At 36.1% G+C, this 17,254-nt stretch overlaps 4 protein-coding genes across 4 annotated transcripts; 3 read left to right on the plus strand and 1 right to left on the minus strand.

Moving 5' to 3' along the window:
• LOC117577809 (nucleic acid dioxygenase ALKBH1) lies at nucleotides 1-1,583 on the plus strand. Its single transcript, XM_034262740.2, has 3 exons — nucleotides 1-187; nucleotides 311-876; nucleotides 942-1,583. The coding sequence occupies exons 1-3, from the start codon at nucleotides 71-73 to the stop codon at nucleotides 1,312-1,314; spliced, it is 1,056 nt and encodes a 351-aa protein (XP_034118631.1). The 5' UTR covers nucleotides 1-70; the 3' UTR covers nucleotides 1,315-1,583.
• A 1,007-nt stretch (nucleotides 1,584-2,590) lies between these two features.
• Nucleotides 2,591-6,248, plus strand: LOC117572852 (myb protein). Its single transcript, XM_034255921.2, has 2 exons — nucleotides 2,591-4,782; nucleotides 4,951-6,248. Exons 1-2 carry the CDS (start codon nucleotides 3,324-3,326, stop codon nucleotides 5,586-5,588), a joined length of 2,097 nt encoding a protein of 698 aa, XP_034111812.1. The 5' UTR covers nucleotides 2,591-3,323; the 3' UTR covers nucleotides 5,589-6,248.
• A 298-nt stretch (nucleotides 6,249-6,546) lies between these two features.
• On the minus strand, nucleotides 6,547-12,990 carry LOC117573317 (ran-binding protein 16). Its single transcript, XM_034256428.2, has 17 exons — nucleotides 12,795-12,990; nucleotides 11,634-12,029; nucleotides 11,333-11,562; nucleotides 10,737-10,836; nucleotides 10,457-10,672; nucleotides 10,156-10,302; nucleotides 9,406-10,085; nucleotides 8,979-9,271; nucleotides 8,766-8,919; nucleotides 8,289-8,694; nucleotides 8,079-8,217; nucleotides 7,927-8,004; nucleotides 7,810-7,871; nucleotides 7,279-7,418; nucleotides 7,092-7,211; nucleotides 6,808-6,878; nucleotides 6,547-6,705 (listed from the first exon to the last, which is right to left on the minus strand). The coding sequence occupies exons 1-17, from the start codon at nucleotides 12,795-12,797 to the stop codon at nucleotides 6,656-6,658; spliced, it is 3,285 nt and encodes a 1,094-aa protein (XP_034112319.1). The 5' UTR covers nucleotides 12,798-12,990; the 3' UTR covers nucleotides 6,547-6,655.
• A 1,401-nt stretch (nucleotides 12,991-14,391) lies between these two features.
• On the plus strand, nucleotides 14,392-16,924 carry LOC117575904 (probable arginine--tRNA ligase, cytoplasmic). The gene is made up of 5 exons (XM_034260353.2): nucleotides 14,392-14,508; nucleotides 14,577-14,720; nucleotides 14,798-15,141; nucleotides 15,202-15,531; nucleotides 15,718-16,924. The coding sequence occupies exons 1-5, from the start codon at nucleotides 14,464-14,466 to the stop codon at nucleotides 16,865-16,867; spliced, it is 2,013 nt and encodes a 670-aa protein (XP_034116244.1). The 5' UTR covers nucleotides 14,392-14,463; the 3' UTR covers nucleotides 16,868-16,924.
• Nucleotides 16,925-17,254: the final 330 nt, after the last annotated feature.

The raw sequence follows: 17,254 nt of genomic DNA on the forward strand, positions 1-17,254 counted from the left end.
CTCACAGCTGGTAGAACTAGCTACTCAGAGATATGAGAGTTTATTGTGATTACAAAAAAAGATTTGCAAAATGTTCAAACAAGCGTTCCAGCAATATAAAAAGAAAAATCCCCCGCCCGACCTACAAGATGTGATTGACGTTGACTTGTACGAAGAAAATAAAATTACATCTCACAGTTGGCATAATGTAAGTACATAAATACAATACAGAGTATGTTCTAAACATGTGGGAAGCAAACTGATGAGTTGCATATGCACATGTATGTGTGTGTGTGTGTGTGTTCGCACACATATGTACATACATATGTAGTTGGTGAAACCTGTGCATATCTCTGAATCTGCATTCATTCAAAGTGAGGCAAGACTGCGGCAGGCTGTTGGACTGCAGCCGGAGCATTTGTGGCGATGTTACCAACTGTCAAATCATCCTGGACTACTGCTCATTCGGAATCCGTTTACATTGAGCGGTCAACGCTATTGGATAGCACGCGGTCTTCGAGACTATTCACAACCGCCATACGTCTCTAACTTGGATGCCACAAAGTTTTCACCTGCTGCTCTATCCAACTGGTGGCAAGAGCTGCAAAACTGCAGCAACAATGGTGATGTTAAGCTGGCCAGCCGCCTTAAGGTTGCAATGCGCTGGACAACGTTAGGATATCATCACAATTGGGACACCAAAGTCTACGATGAAGCAATGCACTCAACGTTTCCTTCAGATTTGGCAAGTTTATGCGAAGCATTTTGTGTGACACTTGGATACACCAACTTTGTGCCACAAGCTGCCATCGTCAATTATTATCCCATCGGCACTTGTTTATCAGGACACACGGATCATTCGGAGCTAAATCATTCGGCACCATTGTTCTCATATAGGTACATAATAATAATTATGAATTAGTATGCAAGATATTTTATTTTATTCCGTTATATATTTACAGTTTCGGACAATCTGCGATATTCCTTATAGGTGGCACGACATTAAATGAGAAACCTTCGGCGATATATCTTCGTAGCGGCGATGTACTAGTAATGTCGGAAGCATCCCGCCTTTGTTATCATGCTGTTCCACGTGTTATGACAACTGATCAGGAGCCATGGAATATTGTCGAATCAAAAGCTAATACCTCTAAAGAAAACGATGACGTTGGGAACATGGATACAAATCTTAATAATGCATTGGACTCCAAATTATTCGAAAAAGTGAAGGATGAATTATTCTGGCAACCGTTTAATGAGTTCATTCGCGAATCGCGCATTAATATGAATGTACGTCAAGTTTTGCCAATGGGTATGCATCAAATCCCGACCTGATTTTATTATGTACATATATTTAAAACTTTACGTGTGTGTTTTACATTGTAAGAACAAAGACGTTGTAATTTATTGTACATTTAAATTAACTGAATATTATCATAATATGTTGATAATTTCTATTCATGAGGATACATTTAACAACCCATACAATTTTTGTGATACAAGTAATTTCCTACAATAAATGAAAAGAATGTACCTCAAATGTGAATGACTAATAATCTGGAACTAACTTTTTTTTTAACTATGATCATCGTGAGTTTTTTATCTTTATAGGTGGAAGCTGAGTAATATTTCTACATTTCACTTTAAGACCTATAGTAAAATTTAAAATTCAACGAAATACGTGTATAATAGTTAAAAATATAAACTTGTTGAGGAAAGCAATGAGCAATATAATTTAATACGACAATAATGAAATTGGGAGGTCTGTAAGATCAACACTTTGCAACCTTCTCTGAGTCCTTAGTTCCTGAATATTTTTTCAACTGAGAAGCCTGAATTCTTTTAATTGGATAACGAATTTTCCTCAAAAATTTGCAAAATATATTTATGTCTAATGAATAATCTATTTTTGTTCTAACTGGCTGAACCAATTAAGCACAACCGAAATGGTAATAGCTAAAAGGCTCAATTTTAAGACTTATCATTATATTGGCAAAGGCCTAAAGGGTAGAATGATAGATTATCAGAGTGTGGGGTTTAAGTCTGACAAGCAAAACACCTATCGAAGCTTAGATTGCAAATAAAATATAATGTTCGCTGGTAATCGCGCTATCGACTCGGGTTCGCGTATGGTCGACAGACGTCGTGACAAATTTAAGAGAAATAATTTACAATAAAGCTGTAGTTTGGCAATGCATTTTTACTTACAGTTACGATTGTTGGCTAAATGTTATAAAACACTAATTATAAAAAAAATTAAATAAATAGAATAAAAACAAGTGCTTAACAACGAATATATCGGCATTATATTCTCCAAATTTTAACACAGAACAATACAAATAATAAATAAGTATAATAAAATATCGATATTTGTAATTTTAAATATTTATTTTAAACGTTTCGCGTTGTTATTCTTGCTATTATGCTTGTTTGATAACATTTTCCTAAGTCACATAAATATAACGAACATGAAAAATTGTCAATCGATAACTGAATAAACAATTCCCAATTTTTTGTTCCAATTCCACGTTTCGGATTGATTAGATGCTATCTTGCTCAATGATATCGTTTTGGTTCCGTTTCATGAAACTCGTGGTTCGATAACAAACTGTAATCGACGCCGTCGAGTAAATTCAATGCTTTTGTGACAGAATTAATTAAATTGTTTATTACTTGCAAGTGGACTATTAAAAGTCGTAATCGAATAAATAACTGTCAAATGTTAACAAAACTACGAGTTCGGTTCTAGTATGAAAATAACTAAAGTTACGTCGTAGCCGGATAAATTGAAATCACGGATGTGGATAAACGCAATATTTACAATAAACTACATGCTATTTAAAAAATCTACAGTTGGAGGAGACGTCAGTTAAGGCGTATCGACATTGTGATTGAAATTATACATATATGCAGATATTAATTTTGATGTGTTGGATTGTGAATATTTAGGATTGCAAGAAAACACAATTGTACACAAGTCGTTTATTTTCTATTTTTTTTTTTAAATGCTTAATGTTATCTTCGGTTGCAAGTACAACTGACCTCAGCCGATCTGAAAGTGATGCAACGCATCCATTATTGTCTGGAGATCAGCGACATCCGGTCAATGTGATACAGTGCCTCAGCTGTAAAGAACGAATACCCAGTAGCACATTCAGTGATATTTGCGAACATTATTTACACCATCCGCATCCGCCTCCGCCTCCGCATGCCAGTGCTATAAAGTGTTTGTACTGTCGCGGACACGTTCATTTTTACACTAGAAACTGCGGCGACAGCACGTTGCGCACTGAAATCTTTCATTTCTGCTCACCACGAAAGTCGTAAGCAGACACTCACACAGCATGGCAGACAGTGTGTGCAACGCCAATCTTGGCGATGAGAATTTGGAATTTCTTTCGGAGGACTCTGAAGCATCTGAATATAGCGACCATGAAAATGATGGCCACGAAGTAGCTGCTGCTACAGCCGATCATTTAAAAAATAAAGAAGCAAAATTGGAGGCAGACTTTGCTGCCGATGATGACGATACTCACGGTGATGGAGATGGGGATGGCGATGATGATGATGATGATGACGATAATGATGGACAATTGGCGAGGGGTAAAACAATTCACCTTCAGCTGCAGACACAGACATCGACATCAAAGATTGCGACGACTGGACATCCAAACTATGGTTTTGGCAAGCGTTGGTCGAAGTCCGAAGATGTTTTGCTCAAATCGTTGGTGGAGAAACACGGTGAAAGCTGGGACATTATTGGCACACACTTTAAGGATCGGCTTGAGCAACAAGTCCAGCAGCGTTGGGCCAAAGTCCTTAATCCGGAGCTCATCAAAGGCCCGTGGACCCGCGATGAGGATGAGAAAGTTATTGAATTGGTGCGACGTTTTGGGCCCAAGAAGTGGACACTAATTGCGCGATATTTGAATGGTCGCATTGGCAAACAGTGTCGGGAACGTTGGCACAATCACCTTAATCCCAATATCAAGAAGACCGCTTGGACCGAGGAGGAGGATAAGATCATTTACAATGCTCACATCAAGCTGGGAAATCAGTGGGCAAAGATTGCAAAACTTTTGCCAGGACGCACAGATAATGCGATTAAAAATCATTGGAACTCAACAATGCGTCGCAAATATGATGCTGAGCGACGATCGGTGAATACGCTAACAACGGGCGATTTGAAAAGCTCTCGCACGCATCTCATCACTTTGATCAAATCCGGTGGCATAGGCGGCATTGGTGCCAAGCCACCACAACAGCAGCAGCAACAACAACAGGCTGGCCATGGCAAGATAAACGAATTAAATGGTGATTCGAATATGGCCACAAGTGACTCTTGCAATGAGGAGAATATTGCCAAGAAGGATGTCAAGGCAAACAATGCAACAGCAGCTGCCGGGGGCGGAGCCGATGGACTTGGCAAACTAGTATCGATATCAGCTTCGGCGCAATCGCTTTTGCAATACACGGATCTAAAGCTGGGCCACAGACCAACACCCAATATCTTGAAGCGATCCCGCAAGCAAAATGCTGCTGTCGACAATGGACAGGCAACAACACAACATCCGTATGTTGAACTCAAGAGCGAATATAAAAACAAGCTGCCCGAATCGCCAGTTATAACGCCAATCAAATCATTACCCTTTTCGCCGAGTCAATTCCTTAGATCACCCTGTCTGACCACATTCGAGGATATGAACTTGCGAGCTAGCACGCCCGTGACTAAAGTCTATAATCGCGTTGGCATGGAAATTAAGAAGGAATTGGAATCGTCATCAATTGAAACACCACATAAAAGTGAGTACAGTCATAATGATAATCTATAAAACAATTAAATATCCAATTGAATTAATGCTAAAGGCAGACAGATTGTAGAATAGCTTAAGAATCATATTCTTTAAAATTCTATATATTTTATTCACTGTACACTCTTAAAAATGTATCCCTCTTGCTTTCCCTCCGCAGGTATTGTTGGGCTGCGGACGCCAACTCCGTTTAAGAATGCTCTCGCTGCCATTGGTAAACGCGAGAAGCGTGATGGACGCTCCTATATTCCCTCAAGCCCGTCGAGTCTGGTTGAGGATTTGGCCGAAATTATCAACGAGGAGCAGATGAATGATTCAGACCTTAACAACAGTAGCAAAGGTGTCGGCGAAAACACTGAACGCGACGATCGCTCAGATCTTGAGTGTTCCAATTCACTTGCATACAGAAGCGTACATTCCCCAGCGCCAAAGCGTACGAGAAAATCATTGCTTCCTAGTTGGGGCTATAACATACAATATGGAAAGAAGACGTTACCATTCGAAACCGAAACACCAAGTAAATTTTTATCATCGGAGCAATCGCCTGCACATTTTTCGCCAAGCAACATTATGAAAGATTCGCTATGCGGCGGTCAGGATCTGCTTTTCGATGAGGGCAAAAAAGAGAATCGGCCATATTATCATCGGCTTCGTGGCTCAACGAGCGATCATCTGTTAGATCCAAAATGGGCTCGTGTTGCTTGCGGAAAAACCAAAGATCAAATTTTCATGGAACAGCAGGCGCATGCATGTCTCGCCTTAATGCCGCGATCGTTAAATTTTGAGAAGCAAAAATGAGTTCTTAATCAATGTAGATCATGTAAAAAGAAACTATTAAATCGAACTTTCCCAACTACATCGAAAATTCATTTAATTGCTATTACACTTTACTTCAATTTGCGCTCTTTAACAGGGATGGGCACAAGATTGTTAATATTTTTTTTTCAAATGTAGTTAACTTTTGAATGAGAATTAATAAAAGCGGTAGAATGACAACAAATAAACGTATAAACACCACGAGAGCAAAATGCATTTTCATAAAGGTTTTATATCATATTTATGATAGTAATTAATATACATATTATTGGTAGAATATGCATTAGGTCATCCATATATTTCTAAGCGATTACTCCTAGGATTTCGTTCGAAATGGCAAATATAAGAAAGTCAATTTACTTATTTTTTATTTTTTTACTCTCTCTCTCTTTTACCCAGTGATAACTTGTATCCATTAGACCAAAGTCATTCGTAAACAACAATCTCTATAAATTTGTTAAGGCTACCATTGTTCACATTTGACCATAACTGTTTGCAATAAATTGTATAAAAGCCAAAAAACAAAAATTATTCCCAGATTTGGTATAATAATGCGAATATTGGGGAAACTAATTGAAAACTCTGAACCATTAATGTATAAATGCGCAAAACAACAAATAAAAATTGTGTGACCTGAAACAAGTTTTTAAATGTTTTTTAATTTCACCATTAAAATTTGAAAATTCAAGTAAGGAACCGGACTACAATTTGTACTCCCAAACTGGTAAATTACAAGAACAAGCTGGATTTGTTATACCATAAAATAAATATGTAAAGAATATTCCGATAGGAATGAGATTGTGGTTTTGTGGGAATGCTGGCTCAATATTTTATCGTTTTATGTTATATTAATAAAACTAATCATTTATTTTGATTGACATTATCAATTGTATAATTTTATCAAGAATTATTTCTTAATTTAAATTAGTTTGTTTTATAAATGAGTTACTTATATACAAATACAAGATAATGTTAATAAAATTGTGTTATGACAGCTTGTTGACAGGTAACACCAGTAGATGTAAGCAAACAAAATCCAAATCCAACAGTTATACCGATATTGAGTAGTTTGTTTCAGTATACACCTGGTATGAATTCTCTGCAAAAATAAATTAATAGAATTCGGTTTTTATTAACGCTGATGCATACTCATATACTATTCTATTGTGAATAGGAAATATGTATATAAAGTAAACAATACCTGTAGAGTACGTCGTCGATTTTGGTAGATTAACGACATCTCGCCGAAACGTTGATAAATTCTGCGTAAACCTAAAGAAAAATAGAAGGAAATATTCACATAAATTACTTGTAACTTTATAAACTGAAACTCTTTAAAATATTAATGATTTCCTACTTTTAAATTTGTATGCCTTTGTGTTTACCAAAAGTGTTTTTTAAAGTTTTGCAATCTCTTGATCTCACATATTCAACAATTTAATTTACTTAATTATTGTAATACAAACAATGTGGTTTTATCCTTACTTTTCCTTATTTTTACTGGACACATTACGCTCTATGCCAAGCATTAGGTCCTCAAACCACTGAGCCATTGTTTGCTGTTTCTCTACAGGCTGTGTTCGTATTATTGTTTCTTTTAATGATCTAGATAAAAAACAAAAGTTACTTTTCATTTGCATTTTTGTTGTTAATCATTTTAAAGGATAATTACCGGTAATAGTCCTCATAAAGCAGAATAAGTACCAAAAGTGGACGAGACATGGACCATTGGTTTCTACCATCTTCAGCGAGTACATTGTTTAACAAAGATGACATCATACTTTGTAACAACTCCGAGTTCAATTCAACCACCTAAAAATATTGACGTAGAAAGTTTACTTAGTGAGAATATTCATATTATCATAATGCCTAACATATAATAAGATAATTCTTGAATAATTTACATTATTTAAATGAAGGAATTTCCGACTTGAAATTTCAGAAAGCGAGAACTCACTTTCTTTACATTCAAACCAGTTTGTTCTATGTTGGGTACACTGTACTTTGTTTATAATTGTAGTGTGATTCGTCTGATTGGTTTCCAATCCAAGTGCAGACACCAAATAGAAAGAGAGGGACGACACACAACAAAGTAAAATGCTTATGAACGGAATTGTTTGAAGATTGAAAGTTGAATTTTTTAAAGTCAAAAATGTAACTTATGAGATATTTTATAAATAATTGTGAAGTGTCACATACTTACCTTAAGAAACTGTGAATTTTCACGTGTCAATCTACGTAGCTTCTTATTGGGGAATGTTGAAACTAGAAAAATAAAGATTATAATATGTTTTAAAAACAAAATATCGGAATAAATTACTTTTCAATTGCAGTTGCTTGAAGATATACGAAACGATGCTATCCAAAATGGTGCAGCAGCTGATGTAAATTGCTGAATCTAAAATTTAATAAAAATTAGAACATTAATTTCAAGCATTGAAAGGGGGGCAACAAATAAATGAAAATACCCACCTAAGGCAGCAAGTCCCTTCGTCAAACTTTCAAGAATGTAGACAAACGCACGAGGTTCAAAAGCAGCAAGATATGTGACATGATCTTGAGATAGGCAGTTCAATAAATTGTAATATGCTGACGCCAGTTTTGGATATTCCTGTTGATTGTAAATGTGTATTTTAGATATGTGTGAATATTTACTTCGTGGTTACCAGTTATTTAACTTACCAACAAATCGCTTTGGCGAATAGATAGAATTAGCTGAGCGATGATGTCAAGAACATTGTGTAATGTGTCGTCTCCATATAATTTAAATACCCCACAGTTAACATAATTACCCCCAAGTGCATTTTTTAATATTAGAAAGCATATGGATATCCCTTTCAGTTTCATCGGATATAGTTGATCGTTTGACACTTCAAGGTGCAGAATACGATTGCCGTAAATACAGATCAGTTTTGATGCCTCTCGAAACAATAAAATGCCCATTGGGCTAGACACATTGCCAGCCAAACGTTGAGTGCGACAATGCACCAATTCGGCAAACAGCTTTAACACAGGTGTTGTGATGGCAGGTTCATGCGCCCAAAGCTCAACAGCACGAAGAAGTATTGGTAAATAATCAGTGTAGTAACTGCAATTAGTGTACCATCAATAGGAAATCAAGTGGGAATGAGTATCGAGGGCGAATCGACGAATACTTACAGCCACTCAAATAGCATGGTGTATTGAATGCGAGCATTAAGAGGTAATGCCAGACCACGTAAATCTCGCGATAGACCAATAATCGCCTTCTTCACTTCATCATTGGGAAAGCATTTGGTGTCCATTAACACATTGCCAAGTGATTCAAATTGATCTGAGAGCAAACTGTATAAAATATATATGTATAATTTAAACTTAGCTCATGCGACTTACTTGTGAGTGGTGTTAAGAAATTGTAGAAACGCTCTTCGTCCTCGCCCAAATCAAACATTAATAAGCGACTGAGCGAAGTGTAAAACATTGTGCGACAACGCATTTCGTTCAATGACGAACTCGTACCAAGGAAGGGAAAATGTTCGCTTGTGTGATGTGTTAACATGAATTGGACTTCTTCTAAACGTGCCAATTTACGCACTGAATTAAAGTGCACCGAAAGGTCCGACAATAACATTAATGTTTTTGTTATTATTTGCTCAGAGCGACCCCAGAATTTAAGGTTAGTTATACTGCAAAGACAGAAATATAAAAAAGACGTGACTTACAGAAAGAAAAGTTATGGAGAAAAGGTCGATTTAAGTTTCCTTAATACCTTCGAACATTTAATGCATTAAGTTCTGTACTGATTACAGATAACACTTACATTTTACGATTGATGAAACTGAGTAACATTTGTTCATCATTCAATCCAAATACTTCGCTTAGTCGCTTATATACAGTTGCTTTCTGAGCTTGGTCACTGCTGTGCATCTTGCGAACCTGATCTAAGAAACTTAGAATTGCCAACTCTAGCTTCTCACATCCGGTCTGCGGTAGACGGGAGTCAGTTAAACTCATTAATTGCAATACACGAATCACAAGCTCGGCATCCATATTGTCATGTTCGTCGCTGGTTGTTACTGAAAGTCTGCCAACAATGGCCGAGCCAATTATATAGACCAACCACGTTAACTGCAGCTCATGTACAGTGATATCTGTGGGGTTGGCATTTGGCATTTGTATTAGATTTTCGTATTCTCGTGCTTTTTGATCAAAGTGCTGCACTAGAAAATTGCACGTCTTGTTGTACTCGCAACGTTCAATAACCGACAACTGCTCGAGTTGTTGCTGCACCATGCAAAGATCATCTAATGGATCCTCCATATTATCACGAACAATTAAAGGCACAGCATCCAGGCGAGACTCAATGTACGCCTTAACCACTTCCGGAGTGTATGTGCCAAGTAAATGCGGATCCGGCGATTTAACATATGGCACTGACGCAACCATACGCTGCCAAAGCGTAAGCAAATAGTGGACACTGTTTGGAGCAAAGAGCCACATCTGATAAAGCAAATAAATCAGTACTTATTACAAATTCGATAAAAAAAATAAAAAAGAAGTACAAACTTACATGTAACGACTGTACTGTGAATTTTGCAATCAGTTCTATGGCTTCGGGATAACAAGGAACAGCAATAAGTTCACCCAGTTGATAGTTGGACTTGAGACGGGCAAGCAGACGACAGAACTCATGATAATTATCAGGATCACTAAGTCCCTGTAAAAGATACATTTAAACTGTGATTAGATAACTAAGAAGTAAAGTGTTGTTTTATCTGGAAATGTTATTCATTCATTCTTTGAGCATCATTCATAATAAACATTTTTCTTTTGATCTATCTTTTTCAATGGCAATACAAATTGATACTTACATGTAAATTGGTGAGTATATTTTTGACACCCTCAACTAAATGGGTCAAAAATTTTGTTCGCTCCGAGTTACTAAATAGAGATCTTCGAACCGATGTCATTTGCACTAGGCATGATAGTGAGTAACTCGCTAAACCATTCGGTAATATTTGATATAAATCGAAGAACAATTTTAATGTGTTGGAATCAAGAAAAGCCGGACGCCATGCTGTCGGTATCTGTGGGTAAAAAGAATTAAATTAACCATTCATCGTTTTACCATTTATTATATTAATCACAAACCTGCACATTGTTCATATCATCAGCTGATTCATCTGTAGAGCTGCCAATAAAGTCAAAGCTCAAGCAATTCTTTGTAAGACGTAACACTTGTGATATTAAACTGAACAGATTAATAAAAAAGAAAAATCAACCGTTAGACCGTTGTTTTATATACACGAAATTAATTATTATTAAAACTTATTCTATTTAAAACATTAATTGTAATGTTCACAAAATGCAAACTTCAAGAGGCTAAGTTAAGAAAAATTTGATTCTTTCATTCTGCAAACGAAAACATTTACATACGAACTTTACGTCGCAATTTTATATTGAAATTCACTCCTTTACACTTATAGTTCGATCTTTGAGAAGTTTATAGAATCAATATAAAAAGCCAATATGCTGATTTCGTGGTTGTAACTGTATTATTAAGAAGTCGAGTAGAAATACCAAAATTCTAAATTTAGCTCGTGCAGAATAGTCCCGTGTCTCTTATGGCTTATTACTGTTGAAATATCGTGGGTCATAAGCTAGGTTATCTTTGGTGATATGCAATGCCGCATTTTTTAATATAGACAAATCGAAAAAATAGATGGATAAGTTAAATGTTAACTCACGCTTGTTGTGATTCGTCCATAAAATTCAAGTTCTTGCTATTGTCGCGCGCTGTATCCAACAGCGAGCAGGAGAGTAGGAAAGTGTCGAACAGCTGTTGATCTCGATAGGATGTGGCAATCTTTCGATTTTTGGAAAATGATAGATGTGCATCCAACTCGACAATTGAATTCATTTCGGACACCAGCTGTGAGAGAATCTGTACACCAATTGTACAATGCTCAACCGATCCCTTAACGAATCGAATAAATAAATAAATAACTATTAAATACGAAGTACACATATCGTATATGCATTGCATACCTGTAAGAACCTTTTGACATCTTCAAGCAGGTTCTGAAAGATCAATTCACCTTTGTATGAATCGAACCAACCATACTTTGTGATCTTCGCTAGCAGCGTGACCAGTGCTTGAACCACAAAGTGCTGCAAATTTGGTCTGGTTGCCAAGTAGTTAAGAGCATAGCTGCGAATATCAATGCGCTGTGTCAAAGTGATACCCTGTATTAGTTTAGTTAGGGTTGATGCAGCAAGCAGTTGGGCGTAGCTTGAATCAGCTCGATCCAACAGCAGCTGGCACTTTGGTAAGGCATCCTGGCTATTCACAAAGGATACGAGACTTTTCTCAGCATCAGCTCGAATGGTGGCGTCTGTGGCTTCATACAGTTGCTTGCACAATATTTCCAATTGTTGGATATCCTATAAAAATATATAATATGATTATTATTATGATATTTGCAGATATTCTATTCAATAAAATAAATGGATGTGCATGTTTAGGACATTCAAATTTTATAACACACAATGGGGAAGACTTAGGAGGCTGCAATTTTTAGTTATCTTGTAGCTTTACGCTTGTGTTTGCACTTAATTGTAATTTAGACAATAATTTAAGAACTGTGGCTACAGTTTTATGTTTTACTACATTGCAATGAAATCTTCCGATGCAAACATTTCTATTAGCCGGTCAGTTTGCTTCATGTACACTTTTCCTAACACATTTACTATAGTTTGAAAAACAATCACTAGAAGCCTTCTAGACCGTTCCACAGAGCGAGTCTTTACTGTATTGTCAAATACCTTTAACCTATACAAGAGCTAACCTTTAATTGCAATATAGTACGACAAAAATAAAAAAGCACTTAAGCAGCGGTACATTAGGGAAATCCGCATTTAGTTAATGATAAGTTGGCTGAAGTAAATCACAATTTCACAAGAACTACACGCAATTCTGCAAAATGAATAATGTTAGACCAATCACGAGTCGCATTGCAATTTACAATCATTTTCATTTCTATTTGCCTGCACTGACGTGTGCATTGAATTGGTTTTGTTGTATAAATATTTAATGCACTTATAACAGACCGCTTCAATATAAATGTTCCATTTATCTATATTAAAATTATTAATCAAATCTACTAAATAACAAATCGTACAAAAATACGAACATGTCGGAAGACGTACCATAATGCTGTTTTGATGACAAAGTACAAGCAATGTCTTTATTGTATTTCGTTAGACCATTAACGATTGCGCTCAAAGAGCTGTGATTTCTGTAAATTAGCACAGTTTTCCAGAAAAAGAACTATTTCAATTTTTTAGTAAAGAAAACGATGTCAAATTTCTATAACTGCAATAACAAAGCAATTTATGCAGCGAATAGAGATGTAAGATGCATCGATATATTTAGGAGTCTACAATATTGTTATCGATTTCTAAATGCTTCTTTGATTGAGATGCACGTTTAAATCATCGAATGCTTATAGCCTCTTTCCACCTGTCGGTTTTCTTTGGTTTTATTTGGTTTTTTCACGTTCAGGCCGAATGTTACGTTCGCCCCATGTAAAATCCCATAAGAAAAAAACGTCGGTTTTTCTACGTTCGCGAGCTACGTAGAAATAGCGAACGCACTTTTTGGGTAATTATGCGATATTTTGATCGATATGACAACGAAAAAGAGCTCACCACTAACAAAACAGCTGACATTAAAGTGCGCCAAGGTATGAAAATAGAAAAATAAAAATTTGATTTTGCTTTTTAAAACAAATTGTTTATATTTTAGATGAGCAAAAAAACTCGCAAGCCGTCAATATCGAGGAGTGGCATCCACGAGGCTATGTTGTTCGAGTTATGGGAGGAGAAATGTAGTGCCTTTTTTGGCCAATCCACAAAGGCGCTCCACAAGGATGCCAAACTCCTCCCCATTAATTCGAAAATTATCTTCAAAAAATGATTCGTTGTTTCCAGGAACATCGCGCTCCTAAAAACACCCATGCCGTTGCTAAAAAGTAAATGTATTTATGTAAATATTACATTGCTGCCAGCAATGGCCTATACTACTCTATACTTCGCTAATTTTCCCTCCACTTCGTTAAAATCCTCATAAAAATTCTGCAATTTAATAAAATTTTCCATTTTCAAATGCGCGTGCTGTTTTTTGAAATGTTCGCCAACTCGTGTTTACATTTGAACAGCTGATATTTCAGAGCGGCCATATTGAGAAATTTACCGTTGCCCATATTTTTCGGTTCGTGCAGATGGAAACCCCGAAACGGGACTTTAAAAAACGTAGAAAAACTGAGTGAGGTGGAAAGAGGCTATTAGATTACACTTATTATTTTTAAAATAATTTAAATATTTGGACCAAGTATGCCTAAGTAGTATTTTTATTTATTTTACTTTAAAACTATTGCAAACAATTCTTACAAATTTCATAAATAGTTTTCCCAATCCTTAAATTTGAAAATAAATCTATAAATTTAAATTAGATGATTTAATATAAACTTCATTTTAACATTATACAACTTTGAACCTTTAAAACAGTGCTTGATAATTTACACGTGTTTTTCCAATCATAGCCCAAAAGAGTTTATGTTTATGGTGATTTTTAAATTTTATCTTTGTATTTTTATGTATTTTGGAATTACTTAACCTGTTCAACCCACTTGCATATGTTTTGTAGTATTCAGTGTCAGCATTTGCTTGACACGGATATGTTATCGAGTAAAAATACAACGCTATTTCCTCCTTTAACTTGTTTATAATATCGATAGTATCGATAGAGCTATTGTACATCAACTACTTTTGTTCAGAATTGTAACGTGGTCAGATCTAAGTAAATAACAACTGCGGTATGTCTACTGGGCTAATAACAGAGTTAAACAAGCTGAATAGTTTGGTATGTTCATAATGGGAAAATTAGAATTTTTTTCACTATTTACAAACTATATTTAATCCGTTCAATAGGAACGTGTAGCGAAAGAATTGCACACGAAAGTCCAATACTCGACACGAAAAGAATTGTCGCCATATGTAGAGGGTGATGACACCGTGGTTAAGCTGTTGAATGAGAATGCGAAACTTAAGCATCGTCTTGCCATAATTAATCAAGTATGTAATTTGTCTTATATATCTATATATCTGACCAATGACTTTTATATCTGTTGCTCAATATTGTGTTACAACAGGCAATAGCCGATGAGAAGAAGAATATGTCGCCAGAAACTGATTCGGATAATACTCTCTTGATAATGGATCATTTGGAGAAGATCTTTTCGGCAGCAATTGCAGAAGCTTATCCTCTATACAGTAAAACTCCAGTTATTATTGCAGCTGTGAATAATGTGTCCGCCAAATTCGGTGATTACCAATGCAATAATGCCATGGGATTAGCGAAGAAAATGAAAGAAGCCGGCATTAGCATATCACCGCGTGATATTGCCACTGAGATCAAGAGATGTTGCCCGGCTTCACCATTAATTGATAAAATCGAAGTTGCTGGTGCTGGCTTCGTGAACGTTTTCCTCAGCAAGTAAGTTTACTACTTGTTCCTCCACATATATATATATATATATTTCTTTTTTCTTTGCAGGCAACATGCTGTAAGTGCCTTGACCACTATGTTGCGTGATGGTATCAGTCCACCGAATGTGCCCAAGAAACGCATTCTCGTTGACTTTTCATCGCCAAACATTGCCAAGCAAATGCATGTTGGTCACTTGCGATCAACGATTATTGGCGAATCGATTTGCCGCCTTCTTGAGTTTTTGCAACATGATGTGCTTCGCATTAATCACCTGGGCGATTGGGGTACACAGTTCGGTATGCTCATTGCCCATTTGGAAGATCGGTTTCCCAACTTCATTAATGAGAGTCCACCAATTGGAGATTTACAAGCATTTTACAAAGAGTCCAAAAAGCGGTAAGTATTGAGTGTTAGTACATTTAATGTAATGTTGTCTTGGTTTATGTCTTCTTAAATTATTATTAAGAAAACATAGTGAAAGTCTCGTTCGCAGTCTAATTTGAAATTGTGTAACAGTTGTAGGAAACCCTTTTTTATTTGTGTAAAGCTAAATTATTGGTGTATTGTCTTTTTCACTTACAGATTTGACGATGATGAGCACTTCAAAAAGCGGGCTTACCAGCACGTTGTCACTCTCCAAGCAGGTGATCCAAAATCAATAAAGGCCTGGCAACTCATATGTGACGTTTCGCGACAGGAGTTCCAAAAGATTTACAATCGACTAGACGTCACGATTGAGGAACGTGGCGAATCATTTTATCAATCGCGCATGTTGTCTGTTGTCGAGTTTTTGCGAAGCAAGAATCTCTTGGAGCACGACGATGGCCGTGAAATTATGTGGCCGAATGTTAATAAAACTGGCATACCGCTAACAATAGTGAAATCGGATGGAGGATTCACATATGATACATCAGATATGGCTGCAATTAGACACCGCATAGAAGAAGAATGTGTTAACTGGATCATCTATGTTGTGGATTCTGGACAAAGCACGCACTTTAATTCCATATTTGAAGCTGCTCAGCGTTGCGGCATTGCTAATCCGAACGAACATCGTATCGATCATGTGCAATTCGGCGTTGTGTTGGGTGAAGATGGCAAAAAATTCAAGACTCGCTCTGGCGATACCGTTAAATTGTCTGATTTACTCGACGAGGGAATGAAATGTTCTTTGAAACAGTTGCAGGACAGAGGTCGTGATCAAATACTAACACCACAGGAGTTGAGCGATGCTCAAGAATCAGTGGCATATGGTTGTATCAAATACGCTGATCTTTGTCACAATCGTATTAGTGATTATGTGTTTTCATTTGAGAAAATGCTGGATGATAGAGGAAATACTGCCGTATATTTACTGTACACATACTCTCGTATTTGTTCAATTGCTCGCAGCTCTGGCGAAGATTTCAGTAATCCAGCAAAGATATTGGACGCATTTAACATTGTATTGGATCATGAAAAGGAGTGGAAGCTTGCGAAAACATTGCTCAAATTCTTTGACATCATTATCAAATGTTCCAGTGGCTTGTATCTTCACTTCCTCTGCGAATTTTGTTATGAAGTCTGCACTGCTTTCACCGAATTCTATGACAGTTGCTACTGCATTGAAAAAGACAAGACAGGCAAAATTGTTAAAGTTAATCATAGCCGCATTTTACTATGCGAAGCAACCGCCGCTGTTTTGCGACAATGTTTTAAAATTTTAGGCTTGAAGCCAGTTGCTAAAATTTAATCAGAACTTCAAAAGAATGAAATTGTCAAACCAGTAATTGAAAATAATAAATATATAAATTACATATTATAAATTCAATTTTTATAATATAAAAAATAGTGTGTTCATTTATTTATATAAATATTGTGAAAAATATTTCAAAGGTCGGATTCGATTTTTCTTCAAATTTATTGTTATTTATTTATTTACGTGTTTAATTATTATACAAAATAATATAATAACTAAAATAGGGGAGTGCTAGCTACTAAGGCCATCGACACGACAGTTAACTTATATTATGTTGACGTCTAAGAATGTTATTAGTAGTTTTACATTATTGTAAGTAAGGTAAGAACAGAAGTAGGTTGCATCTGGCCAAAATAGCTTAAAAACATTAGATTCAAATTT

Source organism: Drosophila albomicans, chromosome X (assembly GCF_009650485.2).
Source record: "Drosophila albomicans strain 15112-1751.03 chromosome X, ASM965048v2, whole genome shotgun sequence".
Lineage (NCBI taxonomy): Eukaryota > Metazoa > Arthropoda > Insecta > Diptera > Drosophilidae > Drosophila > Drosophila albomicans.